General features: G+C 42.4%; 1 protein-coding gene across 6 annotated transcripts in view; it reads left to right on the forward strand.

The window, feature by feature from the left end:
• Positions 1–820: 820 nt before the first annotated feature.
• The window catches only part of KICS2 (KICSTOR subunit 2), a 68736-nt gene continuing 49361 nt past the window's right edge, over positions 821–20195 (forward strand). For 5 of the 6 annotated variants that reach the window (XR_011030444.1, XR_011030443.1, XR_011030445.1 and 2 more), the window contains exons 1-3: positions 821–1272; positions 4813–5101; positions 7590–8457. Coding sequence is in view for 1 of the 6 variants with exons in the window: in XM_068276776.1 (XP_068132877.1) it covers positions 837–1272; positions 4813–5101; positions 7590–8400 (1536 nt within the window). In the remaining 5 variants the exon portion in view is untranslated. Of the gene's footprint in view, positions 1273–4812; positions 5102–7589; positions 8621–20195 lie in introns of those variants that run through there. The other variant, XM_068276776.1, reaches the window with a different exon arrangement.

Below are 20195 nucleotides of genomic sequence, written 5' to 3' on the forward strand. Positions count from 1 at the left end.
AAAAAAACAAACAAAAAAAAAAACAAACAAGCAATTTTAGGGGCAATTTTTCACAGCTGGGCCCCATCGCTTGTAGTTATGCCTGGAAATATAGTTTAGCCTGATGAAGACTCTTTAGCAGATAATTAGATTTATTTATACACATCTTGACATATGATCTAAAGGCATGGCTCCCAATTGTCCCTTTTTTGGAGGGACAGTCCCTTTTTGGGAGAACCGTCCCTCTGTCCCCCTCATTTGTCCCTCTTTCAGGACTTTGTCCCTCTTTCTATGTAAATGTATATATTTCTATACTAAAAATGTGTTTGATTGACTCTAAATGTTATTCCCAACCTTTAAATTGATATATTACTAATTATAAAATGTTAATATGAAGGAAAATGAACCAGGATAGAAAGGATCAGTGGTTTGAATTATAAAACAACATGTTTCTTATGAAATCTTTATGGTGTGCGTGACTAGAGGCGTGGTGAGGGCGTGGCCAGGGGCATGGGAGGGGCGTGGCTTGAGTGTCCCTTTTTCTCATCTCAAAAAGTTGGGAGCTATGTAAAGGAGACACTACTGAAGATAGAGGAACAACATGGAGGGGGAGCTGGCAACTCCCCCGGAGGGAAGCATGCTGATAATGATTGCCTGGGGGAGGTATGCATCACAGGAGTGTGCATATAATAGCGCAGTCATCATCATTAAGCAATCCTGGTGACATACAGAGACGAGATGGTGCTGGCGGCTATTTCAAATTTATTATAAAAATAGATTTTGTTTCTAGGCCTTACATATTCAAAAAAACACAGTTGTGTTCCTTTATCAATAAAGCTATTCAGGAAAAAAAGAGAATGACATCACTGGCGCTTCCTGCGTGGTCACATGCGACGAGTAAACAGTCTGGAGCTGGCCGTGTGCTGTGCTGGCTAGGCGGCTTCCTGCGCAGGCTGCTGCTGCTGGGGAGAGAGCGGGACCCCGGGTCTGCAGCGGCGCCTCCCTGCATGGTGCTGGCCCAGGAGGAGGACGATGACGACGAGCCGATGCTGATGACGAGCTCGGTGATGATCCCGCTGAGTCCGGCGGTGAGCGGAGAGCACAGCGTGCTGCAGACTTTCTTCTCCCACCTCGGACAGTTCTCCTATGACAAGGCCAAGGACAATGTGGAAAAGGAGAAAGAAGCAAATAAGAATGCCGGGGCGTCCTGGTCCTCCAGCCTGGCAGCCCTGGCTCACCTGGCTGCGGCGGAGAAGGCTTATCACAGCATGAGCTTCCTGGGGCAGAAGCCGGGTGAGGTCTCCGCTATGCTCTATAGCCAGACTAACCTTCTCCTCTCTACTCAGTTTGCATGTACCTGCGAATTGTTTTCATTTATAGAGGTCCAACTTTCATAAAGTGTTAAAATAGGGCCTTTCTTCCTTCATTTTGACCTAAAAATAGCTTGAATGTTGAATGGGAAATGCAGTTTGTTATAGGAGGAGTTGGGCAAGAGTAATAGGTGTTCAAAGGCCACATAGCCATGCATTGGATTGAGAAGTACAAAGCTAGTGTGATGTCCCATCATTTCCGCATACCCTTCAAAATGGCATACAAATGCTACTGAGCATGTTCAAAGTTGTGCAGCTCATAAATTAAAGGGGCACTACAGTGAAAAACTGTAAAATTTCAAATATGTGCAAACATATACAAATAAGAAGTACATTTTTTCCCAGAGTAAAATGAGCCATAAATTACTTTTGGTACTTATCCGTTAGCCAGGCGCATCCGGCAGGTGGCGCTGTTGTTGCTAATTTCATTCATACTCACTTCACGAAGTAGTGTGTGAATGGAACCGCCGCAGGTGGCGCTAATTACATTTCTAGTGAACATAACAATAGTGTTGATGTAAACTAATACATTGTGTTTGAAGTGGCCAGAAACTGTCACTTAATGGAATTAAAATGAAGGCGGCGGCAATTTAACAGATGAAGCCGCCGGCTTCGTCTGTTGTTCTTCTCCCCCTTTGCCCTCTGCCAGCTGGGGGGGCGGGGGGGCAGGCGTGTCCCCCCACAGTCGTTCGTCGCAAGCAAACAAGCAGGATTCCCTGCCGCGACGAACGACTCTGGGGGGACACGCATGTACCCACAGGCTGCTAGCATTGTATAAAGGCGCGAGGGCAAAGGGGGAGAACAACAACAGACAAAGCGACAGTTTCCGGCCACTTCAAACACAATGTATTACTTTTACATTAACACTGTATTGTTACGTTCACTAGAAATGTAATTAGCGCCACCTGCGGCAGTTCCATTCACACACTACTACGTGAAGTAAGTATGAATGAAATTAGCAACAACAGCGCCACCTGCCGGATGCGCCCGGCTGACGGATAAGTACCTTACTTTTCACCTATGTTGCTGTCACTTACAGTAGGTAGTAAAAATCTGACAGAAGTGACAGGTTTTGGACTAGTCCAACTCTTTTTATAGGGGATTCTCAGGGATATAATTATTTTCAATAGGACTTAGTGAATGGCAGTTGCTCTGTCCAACTGCCAAAAAACTGTGTAGCGAGCAGGGAAGCTGGCCAGCATCATTGTTTGTTTAAATCCTTTTTCAGGAATATCTTTATAAAGAATAAAAGCCTTGCTGAGAGTCCCCTATGAAGAGATGGACTAGTCCAAAACCTGTCACTTCTGTCATTTCTACTACCTATTGTAAGTGACAGCAACATAGGAGAAAATCTAAACTATCCAAGTGGACATAGATCGAGTTAGAACCAAAAGTTGTCCGAAATAACAGAATGGGCAAGGGGACAGTGATTCCACTATAATAATAATAATCCAAACATTTTTTTTCCCTGGCGGACTCAAAGCGCTCAAGAGTTGCAGCCACTGGGACATGCTCAAAGAGGCCATGTTGCAGTGTTAGGGAGTCTTGCCTTGAACACCTTACTGAATAGGTACTGACCCTAGCCAGGATTCAAACCCTGGTCTCCCATGTCAAAGGTTAACCAGTACACTATAGCGAGCAATATCTCTTTAAATCTATGGTAATTTGGCAACGTATAATTGATCTTCAGCCACATTTCTGCTGTCTTCTGATCGATATCAAATAAAAAGTAAAATTACTTGTATTTCTCATCAGTTAGGTGGCACACTTTTACCACATCAAGTATACACTCACCTAAAGATTATTAGGAACACCATACTATTACAGTGTTTGACTCCCTTTCACCTTCAGAACTGCCTTAATTCTATGTGGCATTAAATTAACAAGGTTAGAAATGTTGGCCCATATTGATAGGATATCATCTTGCAGTTGAAGGAGATTTGTGGGATGCACATCCAGGGCACGAAGCTCCCGTTCCATCACATCCCAAAGATGCTCTATTGGGTTGAGATCTGGTGACTGTGGGGGCCATTTTAGTACAGTGAACTCATTGTCATGTTCAAGAAACCAATTTGAAATGATTCGAGCTTTGTGACATGGTGCATTATCCTGCTGGAAGTAGCCATCAGAGGGTGGGTACATGGTGGTCATGAAGGGAAGGACATGGTCAGACATAATGTTCAGGTAGCCCGTGGCATTTCAACAATGCCCAATTGGCACTAAGGGGCCTAAAGTGTGCCAAGAAAACATCCCCCCACCATTACACCACCAGGCTGCACAGTGGTAACAAGGCATGATGGATCTATGATCTCATTCTGTTTACGCCAAATTCTGACTATCGAGACTCCTCACACCAGGCAACATTTTTCCAGTCTTCAACTGTTAAATTTTGGTGAGCTTGTGCAAATTGTAGCCTCTAGATTGTGAAATACTCAGACCGGCCCATCTGGCACCAATAACCATGCCACGGTCAAAATTGCTTAACCTCCTCAGCGGTATGGACGAATATATCCGTCCATCACCGCCGGAGGTCGCTGTTCAGGCCCTGCTGGGCCGATTTTTGCAAAATAAAAAGCAGCACACGCAGCCGGCACTTTGCCAGCCGCGTGTGCTGCCTGATCGCCGCCGCGAGCAGCGGCGAAAGAGGGTCCCCCCAGCCGCCCGAGCCTTGCGCAGCCGGAACAAAAGTTCCGGCCAGCGCTAAGGGCTGGATCGGAGGCGGCTGACGTCCATGACGTCACTCCGCTCGTCGCTATGGCGACAATGTAAGCAAAACAAGGAAGGCTGCTCATTGCGGCCTTCCTTGTTTATTCTGGTCGCCGGAGGCGATCAGAATGATGCTTCCGGAGCGCCCTCTAGTGGGCTTTCATGCAGCCAACTTTCAGTTGGCTGCATGAAACAGTTTTTTTTTAATTTAAAAAAAACCCTCCCGCAGCCGCCCTGGCGATCTTAATAGAACGCCAGGGAGGTTAAATCACCTTTCTTTTTTACGATTTTGACTTTGTTTGAAGTTCAGGAGATTGTCTTGAACAGGACAACACCCCTAAATGCATTGAAGCAACTACCATGTAATTGGTTGATTAGATAACTGCATTAATGAGAAATTGAACAGGTGTTCCTAATAATCCTTTAGGCGATTGTACATTGATTAGTGTATGACTATAGCTTGTAAGCTTCTGGGAACATTTACAATAGTAATAGTTGCAGTACTTACATCTTAAACCGATTCCTAACGCTCTGCTGTCAATGTTCATGTAATGGCAACAGAGTAAAATCTTCGGCAAACATTTTAGTCATATTTCTATAATGTACACTGATTTGCAGCACTTGTATTGAGGTCATGTTGTAGTCACTTCACAGGAAAAGGTGATGACTGGACATCCATCAGTTTCAGATATTAGGATTTTAAACAACTTCTTAATCCAAGTCCTAAAGTTGTATTTTAATGTTGTTTGCTTTTTAGGTGGCCAGTCATTCTTCAGTAGAAAAGACTCAATCAGAACGAATTACACATCACTGTACAATGAACTAAAGAAAGTGGTGAGCATTGGAAGACATGCCATTGGTGGGACAGCACCTCACTTGGAAGAATTGCTCTCTCATCTCTCAGAGCAGTTGTGCTTTTTCATTCAAGCTCGCATGGAGATAGCAGATTTCTATGAGAAAATGTACTCGTTAAGCAGTCAGAAATTCATAAACACTGAAGAGCTAGTCAACATTTTGGAGGTCATATTAAAGAAGTACAGCTCCAAGTAAGTTCTACATATATGCAGTACTGCTGTGTATTTCTAGCTGTGGTGTGTTACCCTAAAAACCTTGAACTATGGAAGGAACCACTGTTGGCTCCTGTTTATTAAAGTAAGACAATGAATATACACCAAGCAGATATTGGTAGAAGGCAAAGTATGTATTGCACACACACAAAAAAGGGAAATGGTGCAAGATACAATAACTTACTAATAAGTGTGATTTGTATTTGGATGCCAACACTAGTCTAATTGTAGACAAATCTTACCACATATTGCCAGTAGATGGCACTTACACATCATACACGTGACAGATACCTCCTAGAAACATACCGTATTATGTACAGTCTAAATCGTTCATCAAAAGAGGATGAAAAAATGTGTTCACTAGGGATGGTCGGAAATGCAGTTTCCGACAGAATTCTGCCTTCCTAAACAAAAGAAACGGCATCCATGGTTTATAAACCAAATGGACCCAATTGTCCATGGACATGGATGTGGTTAGATTGCTCTGTTTTTTGATTGTACAGAATTCTGCATTCCGACAAGTGTATTTCCAATTGCAGCGGAAATCTGAATTTCTGGGTTTTTGGGTTTTTTTTTTTGCCATTTTTGTTACAGTCTACAGTTTTCTAGTCTTGGTAATGCTGTATTTTTCAGAATTTCCGCACACAGATTTCCACTGCAGAAAGCAGTTTTTTGATAGGAAACTCGGAAATTAGAATTCTGCAGATTTCGGAAGCGCATCGCTAGTGTTCACTTTGAACTTCCTCGGTTAGTCTACCTTTCTGCTGTTTGCAGACTGCCAAGGAATTTCCTTTTTATCACTGAAATGATAGGAAGAGAAATAGACTCCCAACATTTGTCTTCTTTTGTTAGTCTCCATCTGCAAATGTTCAAGTGTACACATCTTGTAATCCTTTGTTGATTAACTTTTTAGTTGGTATGTCATTTTTTCTTTTTTGTAATGAAATACCCACATAGTGTTGGTATTGAGTGTATGAAGTGTAAGTGTCATTCATTTGGGATATGCAGTAAGAATGATTTCTGATTACTGTGGTGTTGGGATCCCAATACAGATCATACTTTTTATAGGGAGATTACATCAGAATTTTTGTTATAGTAAACTCTCCAGGTCCTGACCATGTACCTGTCTGAATATAAAATGTATGAGCAATTCTGATATTGTACACTTATGATATAGTAAACTACTAAGCCAGGTCCCTTTTTAAAGTTTACTATTGGGGGATTTTACTGTATTGAAACTTACTACACTTTTGTCTTGCAATAAATCATTCTTTTTCTTTCAATATTTGCTCAGTGGAAAAGGGCCCTAAGAGACAGTTTTTACTGCATGCGCCTTGATCAGATTTTTGGAGTGCATGCAATTTGCCAATCACAAGGACACTTTGCTGTAAATCGTGTTCTTCCTTCTCCGCTAGTGTAGTGTAATGTGATTCTTGTGAAATCGCAAATCCAATGCATGCTACATTTTTGTTGTGATTGCCACTTTGATTTTATTTGTTGTGGAGTACATGCACACTAATAACTAGGCTCCTTACAGATGCTCCTTAATTGTTGCTCAAAACAATTCATTGTGATCATTTTGGGTGATAGTTTTGCAGTGGTCTCTATACGGATATGCTGCTTTTCCGTGTGCCTAGCATACTGGTCTATTTTATAGATAAGGCAGCGGAACGAATGGGCCATAAGTGGTCCCCAGAACTACAATAGTGAGAGGAATCCAGCATGGTAGATCAAGTACATTAGAAGAAAATGTTCCTTTTTTTTTTTTTTTTTTTTTTTTCCTTCCAAATTGCACACAAACATATTTTGTGTGTGTTTTTTAGCCTGTGTACTACCTACATGTCTGCTTTAACAGCTAACATTACTGGTATCTTTTGTTTGGAGTTGTTACTTGGAAATATCACTTCATCCTCCAGACTCCAATGATGAATTTGTCTCATTTCTTCCCATACGGTCTCTTGGTTTCTACTTTTGAGTTCCTACACAGTGTACAAAATACACTGGGAAACATAGATGCCATCATTATTGCTTTGTCATAGCTCTGACGCTTGGGAATTTTGGAATAAATCTTGTCACTGAAAACCCCAAGACATATGTCAGTCTGTGCCAGTCACCATGCTGATAGTCCTTATAACTGATTTTGTTTCTGTATCTAGCTTGTCGTGAGTTGTCATGGCAGATAACCTTATTCTGCTAGTTGAATTGAAGTTTCAATTGTATCATTTTTTGAGGTGGTAAGGCTTCCTACTATAGCTTCAGTGATATGCTGCATGTGAGTACCATGGTCATGTTATGAGCTTTTGATATGTATGGTTCGTTTTTATCACCATGATGGATTTTGTGTAAAGTGAGTACAGCCTCAAACTCTGTTCTGAGGTTTTGGATAATGGTTTTGTGTTTTGTTCGGAACTGTTTTTTCTTAATAATTTTTGTCTCAAACAATATTGATAAAACTTTTATTTTGTAGGTTTCACCATCCCATATTATCGCCTCTAGAAAGTGGGTTTCAGCTTGAAGTTGATGTTCTTGCACACCTTCTAAAAGCACAGAGCTTGATATTTGAATGGAAGTTCCTCTTGTCTCTTGTAAACTTGCACAATGCCCACACTAAACTACAGACTTGGGGCCAGATATTTGAGAAGCAGAAAGAAACCAAGAAACATTTATTTGGGGGACAGTCGCAAAAAGCTGTACAGCCTCCACATCTTTTCTTGTGGCTTATGAAATTTAAAAATAACCTCCTTGCCAAGTTCACCTTCTACTTCCATGAAGCTCTAAGCCGACAGACCTCGGAGATGAAGGCCTTAACTGCTAAAACTAATCTGGACTACTTTGGAAAAATCTCCAGTTTCATTAGAAAATATGATGCAGTCAACGTGTCCTTAATTTTTGACACCAGAGGTTCAGAAAGCTTTCAAGGTCATGGTTACCATCATCCGGACTCCTACAGAGAAGCCCCCAAGGGAATGGACCAGTATCCTGCGGTGGTGTCACTGCCTAATGAGAGGCCCGTTATTCACTGGCCCAATGTTATTATGATCATGACTGACAAGAGTACTGATCTTAACACTTTAGAAAAGGTAGTCTACTTCTTTGATGACAAAGTTCAGAGTACCTACTTTTTGACACGCCCTGAGCCACATTTCACCCTTGTGGTGATTTTTGAGTCCAAAAAGTCAGAGAAAGATTCTCACTTCATCTCTTTTCTTAATGAACTTTCTCATTCTCTAAAAAGTTCCAGAGTGTTTGCGAGTCTAAAGCCAGGCTCAAAAGGATAAAGGGGAATAGTACAATTATAAGTAAATCCTAAATCATAATTCATCCTCTGCTGGAAGGTAACTTCTACTTTTTAAAGGGCAAAACCAGTCAACATTGATACTTTGTAGGTGCCATTTTCCTGCAGGAGTGGCTTAGTCCACCTCACAGGAAATATAATATTTCTCCTGCTGGATGCTGTTTGTTGTGGAATAAATGAAGAAGCCAGTGGTGAGAATGTGACCCCTTTGTAATGGCCTATGAGTTTGTAGTCCTAGGCATGCAGTAGAGAAGACATTGGACTTGTCACCTTGCCAGTGTTTATCCAAAGCTGAAATATTAATTGTGAATATAATTATTTAATTTAATACATTACCTTTTTTGGGTTTTACCTAAGTAGCATATTGGTTGAAGACTTATTTTGAAATAACTGTTCACCGCAAAATATCAGTTTTCTATCTGCCCTTTGCAGCAGGGAAAAACTCACACAATGTCCATATAATTACTTGAAAATAGCTATATTAAGTGTTAAATGTAAAGCAAATAGAATAATTACAAAATTATAGTTTGTCATGAAAAATTAGAGACTTCAAAAACTTTAAGGTATCCTTGAAGCAACAATCATGATGTCAGATTAAAGACTCTGAAGTGAGTCTAAAAGCATGTGATCACTGAAAAGCACTATAAATAAACTAAACCGCCGCATTCTTGTGGCAAAAGGGGGGGGGGGGGGGGCTATACCCCCCAAATCCCCTCCAAATCCCCTCTCCTAACTCCTGGGAGCGCTTCCTGATCAGGGAGAGCTTATGGCTGTAGCGCTGCCTCTTAGCGCGTCAATCCCCGCTGATCGCCACCTCTCCCCGCCTATCTCAATCTGCCTTCACAGAGAGGGGTGGGGAAGAGGCAGAGATCCATGTGGCGATTGATGCGCATGGAGGCAGAGCTGCAGCCGTAAGCTCTGCCTCCATGAGCAGCAAAATCCCCAACCAAGAAAGTCATGGATTTTGCAGAGGGGATTTTGGGGGGTATAACCCCCCCTCCCCCATTTTGCCGCAGGGATGCGGCGGTTTAGCACCATCTATAGTGCTTTACAGTAATCACATGCTTTTAGACTCGCTTCAGAGTCTCTTTAACATACCTCATCCATTGATAGGTGACCTCTGTTTGGTTAAACATCACCTTTTTGAAGATCAGTATTTTATTGAACATAGAGTGATTGTTATGGTAGGTGTGGTGTTTTTTTTTTTTTTTACTACATCTATATGTATGTGGTCATGTTGTTGCTCCTGTTAGTGCATGCTTGATGCGATCGTTAATCCTGACCAATGTCAAGCAAGTCCCACTAGTTTTGATTTCCACCCACATTTTAAATCCTGTATTATATAATCAGTTTTACATTGGAAATAACGCATGATTCCAGCCTTACTTCTAAATCTGTCATTTTCATACTCCTTTATAAACCCTGTGGAGAGGCTGTACCACTGTGCATTCTGGGGCAGTTTTTTTTGTTTTTGTTTTTGTTTTGTTTTGCCTATCCCTGCAGCCTGAGAGCTGCCAAAGCTTTAATTTATGATCTGCAGCTCCATCTAAAGGCTCATACACACATCAGACTATAGTCTTTGGAAACTGAAAGATCACAGACCAATTTTACCCCCTTCCATGTAGACATTCATCTGCAGATCAGATCCACCAGGATGGATTTTCAGATCTGCGGATGATTGCTTGATCTGCAGATGAATGTCAGTTAAATCATGTGTGTATGATGATCTGCAGATCTAATAGACTATCATTGCAATTTGCAGGAATGGATTTTTGGCAGGAACAGATCTTTTGCAGATACTGATCTTTTGTGTCTGTACAGCATCTGTGTGTGCAGCATCTTGCAAAGATTTTTTTCTGATGTGGAGTTCAGCTCCATAGAAAAGACTGTGTAGAGCAGGGGTGCCCAATAGGTAGATCGCGATCTACCGGTAGATCGCGACCGCCTGATCGGTAGATCGCGGCCTCTTGGCCGTGTCCCATTGAATTTAGCAGCCAGCAGCTGTATAACGCAGTTTCTGCTGCTGGCCGCTGGAGGAGAGAGCCTGGCCAATCAGCGGAGAGGAGGAGAGAGCCTGGCCAATCAGGGGAGGGGAGGAGAGAGCCTGGCCAATCGGGGGAGGAGAGGCGCGCAGCCAATCAGGAGAGGAGAGGCGCGGCGCGCAGCCAATCAGGGGAGGAGAGGCGCGCAGCCAATCGGGAGGAGAGGCGTGCAGCCAATCGGGACTCGGAGAGGCGCGCAGCCAATCGGGAGGAGAAGCGGAAAACTTCCGCGTTCCAACTCCACTCATGCTGCCCACCGGAGCCAGGCCTGAAGACCTGGACGCCACCGCGGGAAGACACCGGCCCTATACCCAGGTAACCTATACTGAAGGGACCTATACCCGGCTAACCTATACTGAAGGGACCTATACCCGGCTAACCTATACTGAAGGGACCTATACCCGGCTAACCTATACTAAAGGGACCTATACCCGGCTAATCTATACTGAAGGGACCTATACCCGGCTAATCTTTACTGAAGGGACCTATACCCGGCTAACCTATACTGAAGGGACCTATACCTAACTACATTTCCGGGGGGGTGCATTTGAAACATTGGTAGATCTCCTGGCCTCGGCGAATTTTAAAGTAGCTCGCGAGCCGAAAAAGTGTGGGCACCCCTGGTGTAGAGTATGGCTCTCATACTACATGAAGGGTGGTAAGATTGGTCTGTGATCTTTCAGTTTCCAAAGACTATAGTCTGATGTGTGTATGAGCCTTTACCCTGGCATCAGTCAGACATATATTTTCTTTTCTGCTAGCAGAGATGGAGGCAGCTGCAGATCATAAATTAAAACTGCCGGAGGAAGCCTAGGTAGTCTTCGGCATCTCTTGGGCTGCAGTGTTAGAAAAAAAAAAAAACGGCCCCATAATGCAAAGCTGCTCATTCCCGGCATAGGTTCCCAAAGGTTTTGAAAATCGGAGTTATGCCTGGTACACACCATGCAGTTTCCCGTCAGATTGATAATTTGTCATGTCCAATCTGCTTCTGATTGACAGTGAGATCGATTTTGTGCAGTAATGATCTGAAAATCAGTCTCTAATCAGGAGCAGACCGGACATGCCAGAAATTGATCCGACCCATCTTGGAATTTGCATGGTGTGTACCAGACATTAGAAGTAAGGATATAATTATCCTTTATTTACAGTGTAAAAGAATATATGTGTGTGTGTGTCTCTATCACTTTTTCATTTTATTTTGAGTTTAAACTCGCTTTAAGTTCATGATGGGTAGTGAAGGGCCTGACGTCCTCACTTTAGACTCCCACTTTAAACACAGGACCTTTTGTTGCAATTGAGTATCCAGGGATCAGTCAGATCTACGAAATAGTCGACTCTTTATCCCAGTAGAGGTCGTGTAAACCTTTTATAAGTACGATTCAGTTTTTATTGCTGTTTGTATCCCTAAGGGGATTCTTACTTTGAGTTCCAGTGTAAAATTGCTACTGGGAAAGGAAGTGGACATAAGTGTATAGAATGACTAGAACAATTCTTGATAGCTTGGGATAGAACTGGAACTTCAGTTGGGTTCTAATGTTTGTCCCTCATTTCTTGTCCAAATAGGACTTAAATTTGAGCCCAGTGATAGGCATTTCCAAAGGGGACAGCAGTGACGCCCCTGACAAAGGCTATGGTTAGAATTTGGACTTAATGTGTTAGGTATGGAGAACTATTGGCCATATGCAGGTGTGAATTCAATGTCTCATACTGTTCTGTGGTCACATAGAGGCTTGCAGTATCCCAAACATATTATTTCCTACAAGTGTTCATTTGGGATGTTAATATTAGCCACATTATAACTGCATCATCATGGATTAAACATAGGCACATAAGGAATAACTTTAATGTTCATATATTGTTTATCCTGTGTAATAGAGTAACATAGAGAAAACAATAGTATATATGCTTCAGTGTAACTCATAGCTGTAGGTGAATTGGTTAATACTGTACTTGCCTCAGGGTATAAATGGCCTTTTATCTTTTACTAGGGCTCCACCTTTATGTTGTATTTCTAACCAACGTAATGCTGTGCTCGTAAGCTCAGCAGAGCTGTAAAATATATACTGTATTTTGTCAATAGAATCATACAGCAAATTTCAGAACATCAGTGATTATGACAGTGAAGTATTCCATTACAGTGTCAAACTTATTGGCTGATTAGGCATTCAGAATGCGCCACATTGGCCTATAGATGGACACAGATAAGGGTGAAGCTGAGATACTGCTGTTAGGCAGGGGTCACACTTACCGGCTTTCGTACGCGTTTTCTGCACAGAAAAACTGACTTCAACTGAGAACTCATGTTAATCAATAAGCAAGGTCACACTTTAATGCAGATTTCGCATGCAGAAAAAAAACTGACATCTTGCGCAATTTGTCAGTTTTCTCTATAAATTACATTAGCTGCTGTAAGGCAGGGGTCACACTTGTCTTTCAGTTTTCTGCAAAGTGTAGAAAACTGAAAGACAAGTGTGACCCCTGCCTTAAAGTAACAAAGGACGATCTCATTTAATGTGGACCTGTTACAGTGATTGACCAATCTTTCTTCACAGGCACCCAGAGCAAGCTTTTCAGATTACTGTTGTATCAATCATGAAGATAATTTAGCATGTATATCGAAAATTGAGATGTTGCAGATTCATCCTGGAAGCTGTCTAGTTATGTCTGGAGATATAGAGCTGAAATATGTAGCACAATCTGTATGTCATGTAATACTGGTGGGACACTGCCATTTCGCTGTTCTGTTACAAGAACTCTATATCCCATGATATCATACCGTACTAAACATAATGCAATAACAACTTTGTAGCTGCTATTCCAATTGCGGGAAACTGTTGGACACCCTTATTTACTGCAATTGTTTTCCATGATTGGAACATCTTGGTGAACATTGAGTTGTGGCCTTAGTTTCGTTTTAAATAAAGATGGCGTTTTTCAACAAATACACATATTTTTTTACATGATAGACTTTGAAAGCCGTTTTATCAATGCAATCCAAACGCTGGGGAGACTTAGAATTTCTTTTTAAATACAGTGTGTTTATGTTCCTGCTGAAAATGTATTGCTGCAATATGCTGACCATGTTGTGGTAGGACGGGTCTATTTAACTGCACTAATGGCTTGGTGTTTAAGTTATTATATGCTGCTAAATTAAAATCAAATTGCATTTTCTCTGTATTCAAAGTATGCTGTTCTTGGCTTCTGTGACTTTTTCATTTACTTTGTTTGTATATTTAATAGTTAGTTTACACTAATAGGATCAAGAAGGTTTTTGTTTTGTTTTTTTAATTTAATCTCAAGTGCACATTTTTTGTCAGTTATAGTGCAGCCATTTCCACACTTGCAGTTTGTTCCTTTTACACGTAGAGCCCAATAAACTATGCCAACTCTGGGCTAGGGGTTTTAAGTAATCTGGAATTTATGAAAGTGTTAACCCTTGCCTGAGTCTTATTAGACGGTTGCTGAAAGGTTAGTACCGGTAAGTTAGTATTAGACGGTTGCTGAAAGGTTAGTACCGGTAAGTTAGTAGTTAAGCTGTTGCGTGTGTGCAGGGATACATTCACACGCACTCTCTCGCGCACTCTCGCATTTCATTTGTTGGGTGACTGTTCTGAGTGCAATACAGATGCATTGCAAGGCTACAGTGTTGTTGCTGTGCGGATGGCTTCCAGTGGGAGGGGTAAGAAAAGGAACAATGTTCTCAACTGAGATGATCCAGCGCTCCAGATCTTAAAGTGACACATCGGGGCAGCTGTATTCTTAAGTAATTCCCAAGAAAGAAATGGCCCTAACGTGTATAAAGGTATGAACCACTTCAGGACGAGAGCAACTTTCACATATCACCGCTGCTCCCATTCATTCACCAATAACTTTTACTACTTATCACACCTAAATGATCTATATATTGTTTTTTTTTTTTGGACAAATTAGGCGTTTAGCATGTGATAATTTTGTTTAGTAATTACCTTATTTTCTATGCATTTTAAAGGGAAAATAAGGTAAAAGATAGGGAAAAAACACTTTCTCCATTTACATTCAGTATAGCTTTACAATAAACTGTGCTAACTATAAGTTAAAGAGAACCCGAGGCAGGGTTCTCACAATGCAATCCACATACAGAGGCTGGGTCTGCCTATACAGCCCAGCCTCTGTAGCTATTTCAATCCCCCCCTAACTTCCCCCTGCGCTCTGTAATAAGCCATAAATTACAGCCGCGCTGCCGACACACAGCGTTTCAGCAGCGGGCTGTGTTTACTTCTGTATGTCAGTCTGCCGCTCCCCCCACCTCCTGCAGAGCTCCGGTCCCCGCCCACGTCCCTTCCCTTGCCACTGATTGGAGGGAAGGGATGTGGGCGGGGACTGGAGCTCTGCAGGAGGCGGGGGGAGCAGCGAGACTGACATACAGAAGTAAGCACAGCGCGGCTGTGATTTATAGGTGATTACAGAGCGCAGGGGGAAGTTAGGGGGGATTGAAATAGCAACAGAGGCTGGGCTGTATAGGCACACCCAGCCTCTGTATGGGGATTGCATTGTGAGAACCCCGCCTCGGGTTCTCTTTAAACCCACAAATTTTATTTGCTTATTCATCCTGGTTATTAAAACATTTAGATTTTGTCCCTAGCACAATTTATGGTGACCTGATTGTATTTGGAAAGAAAGGCGTCTTTCTGTTCTTTCATTTTTTCTTTCTCATTATACACTATTGATTACAAGACCTTATTTGCAAAAATGATAGTAATATACCCTCATGGCATACATATTTAAAAAGCCATATTCCTAAGGAAAAATATATATATTTTCTTTTATATTCTGTAACTTTATCATTTTTAGAAGTCTTTTATTTTGGTACAGAATATGCAAAAATTTAATTGCTTTTGTTTGTGACTAAAAAAAATACACAAGACATGGGCCTCAACCTTAAAACTGTCTTAACTGTATTCTACTAATCACAGTTAAAATGTTACCACATATGTCTCTTGTAGTTTTCTTACAACTTTCCCAAGTTTGATCATGATTTTGAAAATTATGTTTTGACTGAGTTTGTCCCTACCTATTTTTTATGTGACGGGGGTCCAAGCTGTAAGACTCACGAAAATGTATTCTACAACTCGTCATGGTTAATACGATACCACATGTGCCACATTTAGTAACAAAATGGTGGTGCGTTTGCCACAAATACAATGGACGTGTATATATACGTCCTTTGTCGTGAAGTGGTTAAATACGGGGGGGGGGGGGAGTAATTAGTCAGAGAACGACCTATTTACTAAGATATGTGCAACCCTCGCTCTGTTTCCACCTAATAAGCAAAGTATTTTGATAAATGGAGGTCAGGTTTTGCAGGATAGCTTACATTCTCCAGTGCTTTACTCCTGTAAATGCTTCTGTAAATTGTGTACTTGTTATGCTATGTAGTTGCGCACTGCAAGTTAAAGCGGAACTGTAGATAGAAAATAAATACATTGTTTTACTTGGGGCTTCCCCAAGCCCCCAGCAGCCATCCTGTCCCGTGCTGCTTCTCGACGAGCCTCCATTCTCCCGCTGCCAGCTACTTTCGATTTCGCCGCCGGACCACTGCGCCTGCGCGGCTCTGGCCGCTATTGCAGAGGGGAACGCGAAGAAAGGATACGCTTGGCAGGGCTGCGCTGGCAACGACTTACATGTCGAGGTATGGGACGGAGCGGCGGCGGGAGAACGCAGGCTCGGACAGGACCGGCGCGGGACAGGACAGCTGCTGGGGGCTTGGGAAAGCCCCAGGTAAGTGAAACGATGTCTTTATTTTCTATCTACAGTTCCGCTTTAAGTTCTCTTGATGGCTCATGCAGTTGTTGCAGTGCATATGTGTTCACCTGTTATGCTTCCCCAAGGCTGCTATTGCTATGTAAAGGTCTGGCACATGTGGCTATAGTGCTGTGAGAGCTCTGAGAAAGACTAGACACATGTTTTTACTATTTTTCTGCACACTAATAATTGCAAAGCACTTCAGTTTTAAGTGTTGACACTGAAGCTCTCCTAAGAACAAATTATGTTGGTGCTTTATAAATCAACAATAATAGAAAACAGTACTGCCACACAATGGAGGTTCCTTGCTTGTTCAAGTCAACCATAGAACTGGACACTGCCAGATTTGTCATTGTCCAGGTCAGTAGCAGTATACCGTTACTTCCACAATTTTTGATGAAGCTGTTCCTAAGAAATTTTCTTTGGAAAAGTTGGTCACATGACCCAGAGATCTGCACATAGTATAGAGCTTCCAGCAGGGTGGAATATATTCCTCTTCACAAGGCCTTCCCCCAACTCCTTCCATCTCCCCTGCTACCTCCTGTGCAGCAGAGGTGAGCAGGGTCAGCCTTCTATTCATAAAAAAGACCAGTTGGTGCAATGTCTCTTTTCCAGAATGTCATGTGGTTGATGGATGCAATCACCAAAGGTCCGCACCATCTATTCTTCAAGTTTATAGCTCATAGTACAAAAAACATGAAACATGATAAAAACAGGTCTGCAAGTAGATGACGCACAGGCATTTCGACCCTTCTTTCTCAAATCATTGCAGAGTCTGACAATCTGTTCCATACTACACGTTTTTATAGGTCTCAAGAGGACCTGATGGAAGACTTACAATTTACATATTCATGAATAAAATCCACCAATCCCAGCAAAACACAGTGCTCACTCACAATAATGTGCTGAATTCTTACAAAATTAATCTTAATCCTCAATCCTTAGTATGCATATACATTCTACTGGTTTATAAAACACTTCCATCTATCGCTAAGGCCCCGTTCACACTTGCGTTTTGGCAAGTAAACGGACTGGATCCTGATCGGATCAGGACCTGATCCTGATTGGATCAGGACCTGATCCTGATCAGAACCGTACAGTTCTGATCCGGATCCGGTCCGTTTGTATCAGGCGTGCATCAGGCTGCCATCCGGATCCGTGGGCAAAAAAGTGAAATTTTTAAATAAAAAAATGTTGGGGTCAGCAGAAGGTGCACCTGGTGCACCTGTAGAATCAGGTTCCTCCGCTGCAGGCCTCACCTCCACCTCTGACATTCTGCCAAACAGCTCCAGCACGTCTGTTACTGCTGCTCCACTCCAGACATGCTTGGCCCATGTGTCCCCATCCGAAATGGCCGCTTGGATACGCATAGGAAGCGGGGTAGAACATCAGGTTTTTGTAGGCAGTGTGTTCTGTGCCTTCCGTTCCCCATTGGTTTCTGTGTTCCGGATGGTGCTGTCAGACTCAGGTCCGGCTCCGGTCCGGGTGCGTGGGCCGGAGATCCGGACCCAAAAAATAACGCATGTTGGAAAAGAGTCCGGATCCGGTCCGGCTCCGTACTGTACGGAACGGACACGTGTGAACGTCCGCATAGACTTTGCATTGCTATGCGGAACGTACGTTCCGTTTGTACAGTATACGGTCCGGATCAGATCAGGAAAATCCGGACAGGGGACGCTAATGTGAACCGGGCCTTAGTGTTCATTTGGGATTCTAAAAACGAAATTGTCCATTCCCTGGTCAAACAGCCAATCGCCTGCATGCCTACAACGTTCACTTCATAGACTACGTATATGCGGAAAAAAGTACGCATAGGTACTCTCGCCGACAGCGTCCGCAAAAAGACTTCAGCCGACAACGTCCGTCAAAAGACTTCTACGCATACCACCCGTACAAAAATACGCAAAGGCCATGCCGCCGACAGCGTCCGCTCTAGGACTTAGGCCGACAGCGTCCGCCAAAAGACTTCCACGCGTACAACCCGTACAAAAATACGCATTGGCTGTGGTACATCAAAAATATGCCTCTAACGTCCGCATAAAAATTATACGAGTCACCTCTGCACCTAAATGCGCAATGACTCGTCCTAAAGCGTACAAGGCGTCCAATATCTACAAGGACAATACGCATTAGCGTTGACCTATAATGTATCCGCATAAAAACAGGCATATCACATCCGTACATTAGTACGCATGGACGCGTCCAAAAACGCACAAAAACCGCCACATATATGAAAGCAAACGCAGCATGGCATGCAAGTGAATATACTGACTGTAATGTACCCATGAATGATGACAATTAAACATCCATCTAACTCTACTTGAGCTATCTATATTATACTGTTAATCTACAGATATCATATTCACGATTCAAACCCTTAGGTTCTAAGGTGTCAAGTCTCTTTATCCAAAAGTATAAATTTGGACATAGTGTATCACAACTGAGGGTACAGGTCTTGGAAGGAGTGCCACCATTTAGGAGAGGAGGTGACAGATTGAAGGAATTGCTGAGACGGGAATACTTTTGGATAAAGAGACTTGACACCTTAGAACCTAAGTGTTTGAATCGTGAATATGATATCTGTAGATTAACAGTATAATATAGATAGCTCAAGTAGAGTTAGATGGATGTTTAATTGTCATCATTCATGGGTACATTACAGTCAGTATATTCACTTGCATGCCATGCTGCGTTTGCTTTCATATATGTGGCGGTTTTTGTGCGTTTTTGGACACGTCCATGCGTACTAATGTACGGATGTGATATGCCTGTTTTTATGCGGATACATTACTTATAGGTCAACGCTAATGCGTATTGTCCTTGTAGATATTGGACGCCTTGTACGCTTTAGGACGAGTCATTGCGCATTTAGGTGCAGAGGTGACTCGTATAATTTTTATGCGGACGTTAGAGGCATATTTTTGATGTACCACAGCCAATGCGTATTTTTGTACGGGTTGTACGCGTGGAAGTCTTTTGGCGGACGCTGTCGGCCTAAGTCCTAGAGCGGACGCTGTCGGCGGCATGGCCTTTGCGTATTTTTGTACGGGTGGTATGCGTAGAAGTCTTTTGACGGACGTTGTAGGCTGAAGTCTTTTTGCGGACGCTGTCGGCGAGAGTACCTATGCGTACTTTTTTCCGCATATGCGTAGTCTATGAAGCGGACGTTGTAGGCATGCAGGTGATTGGCTGTTTGACCAGGGAATGGACAATTTCGTTTTTAGAATCCCAAATGAACACTAAGCGATAGATTGAAGTGTTTTTTTAAACCAGTAGAATGTATATGCTTACTAAGGATTGAGGATTAAGATGAATTTTGTAAGAATTCAGCACATTATTGTGAGTGAGCACTGTGTTTTGCTGGGATTGGTGGATTTTATTCATGAATATGTAAATTGTAAGTCTTCCATCAGGGCCTCTTGAGACCTATAAAAACATGTGTAGTATGGAACAGATTGTCAGACTCTGCAATGATTTGAGAAAGAAGGGTCGAAACGCCTGTGCGTCATCTACTTGCAGACCTGTTTTTATCATGTTTTTTTGTACTATGAGCTATAAATAAAGAAACTTGAAGAATAGATGGTGCGGACCTTTGGTGATTGCTGAAGTTTCCCTGTGACTCCAGGGGTGGTCCCTGCACATCAAATCCGTTGGTGCAACAACATTGGTTAATCGGATGTGGTTGATGGATACGGAGGAGTTTGAACATCTCTAGACTGTTCTTTTGCCCAGTCAATCTGGATCTAAAATTTGCACAGGAAGTCAGCATTGCAAACCAAGCCAGCTAGGTAATAACAAAAAAGTAATACTTCAACAATGGTTTACATGCAGTGCACAAAACATTATATACTGCAACTTATGTGTTGTACAAAATGTGCATTCATACATAGAGCCAAAACTAGTAAGTATTTGGAAAACATTTACAAAGTAAAACTATACTGACTCATATAAAGCC

This window comes from Hyperolius riggenbachi, chromosome 3 (genome assembly GCF_040937935.1).
Source record: "Hyperolius riggenbachi isolate aHypRig1 chromosome 3, aHypRig1.pri, whole genome shotgun sequence".
NCBI classification, from domain to species: domain Eukaryota; kingdom Metazoa; phylum Chordata; class Amphibia; order Anura; family Hyperoliidae; genus Hyperolius; species Hyperolius riggenbachi.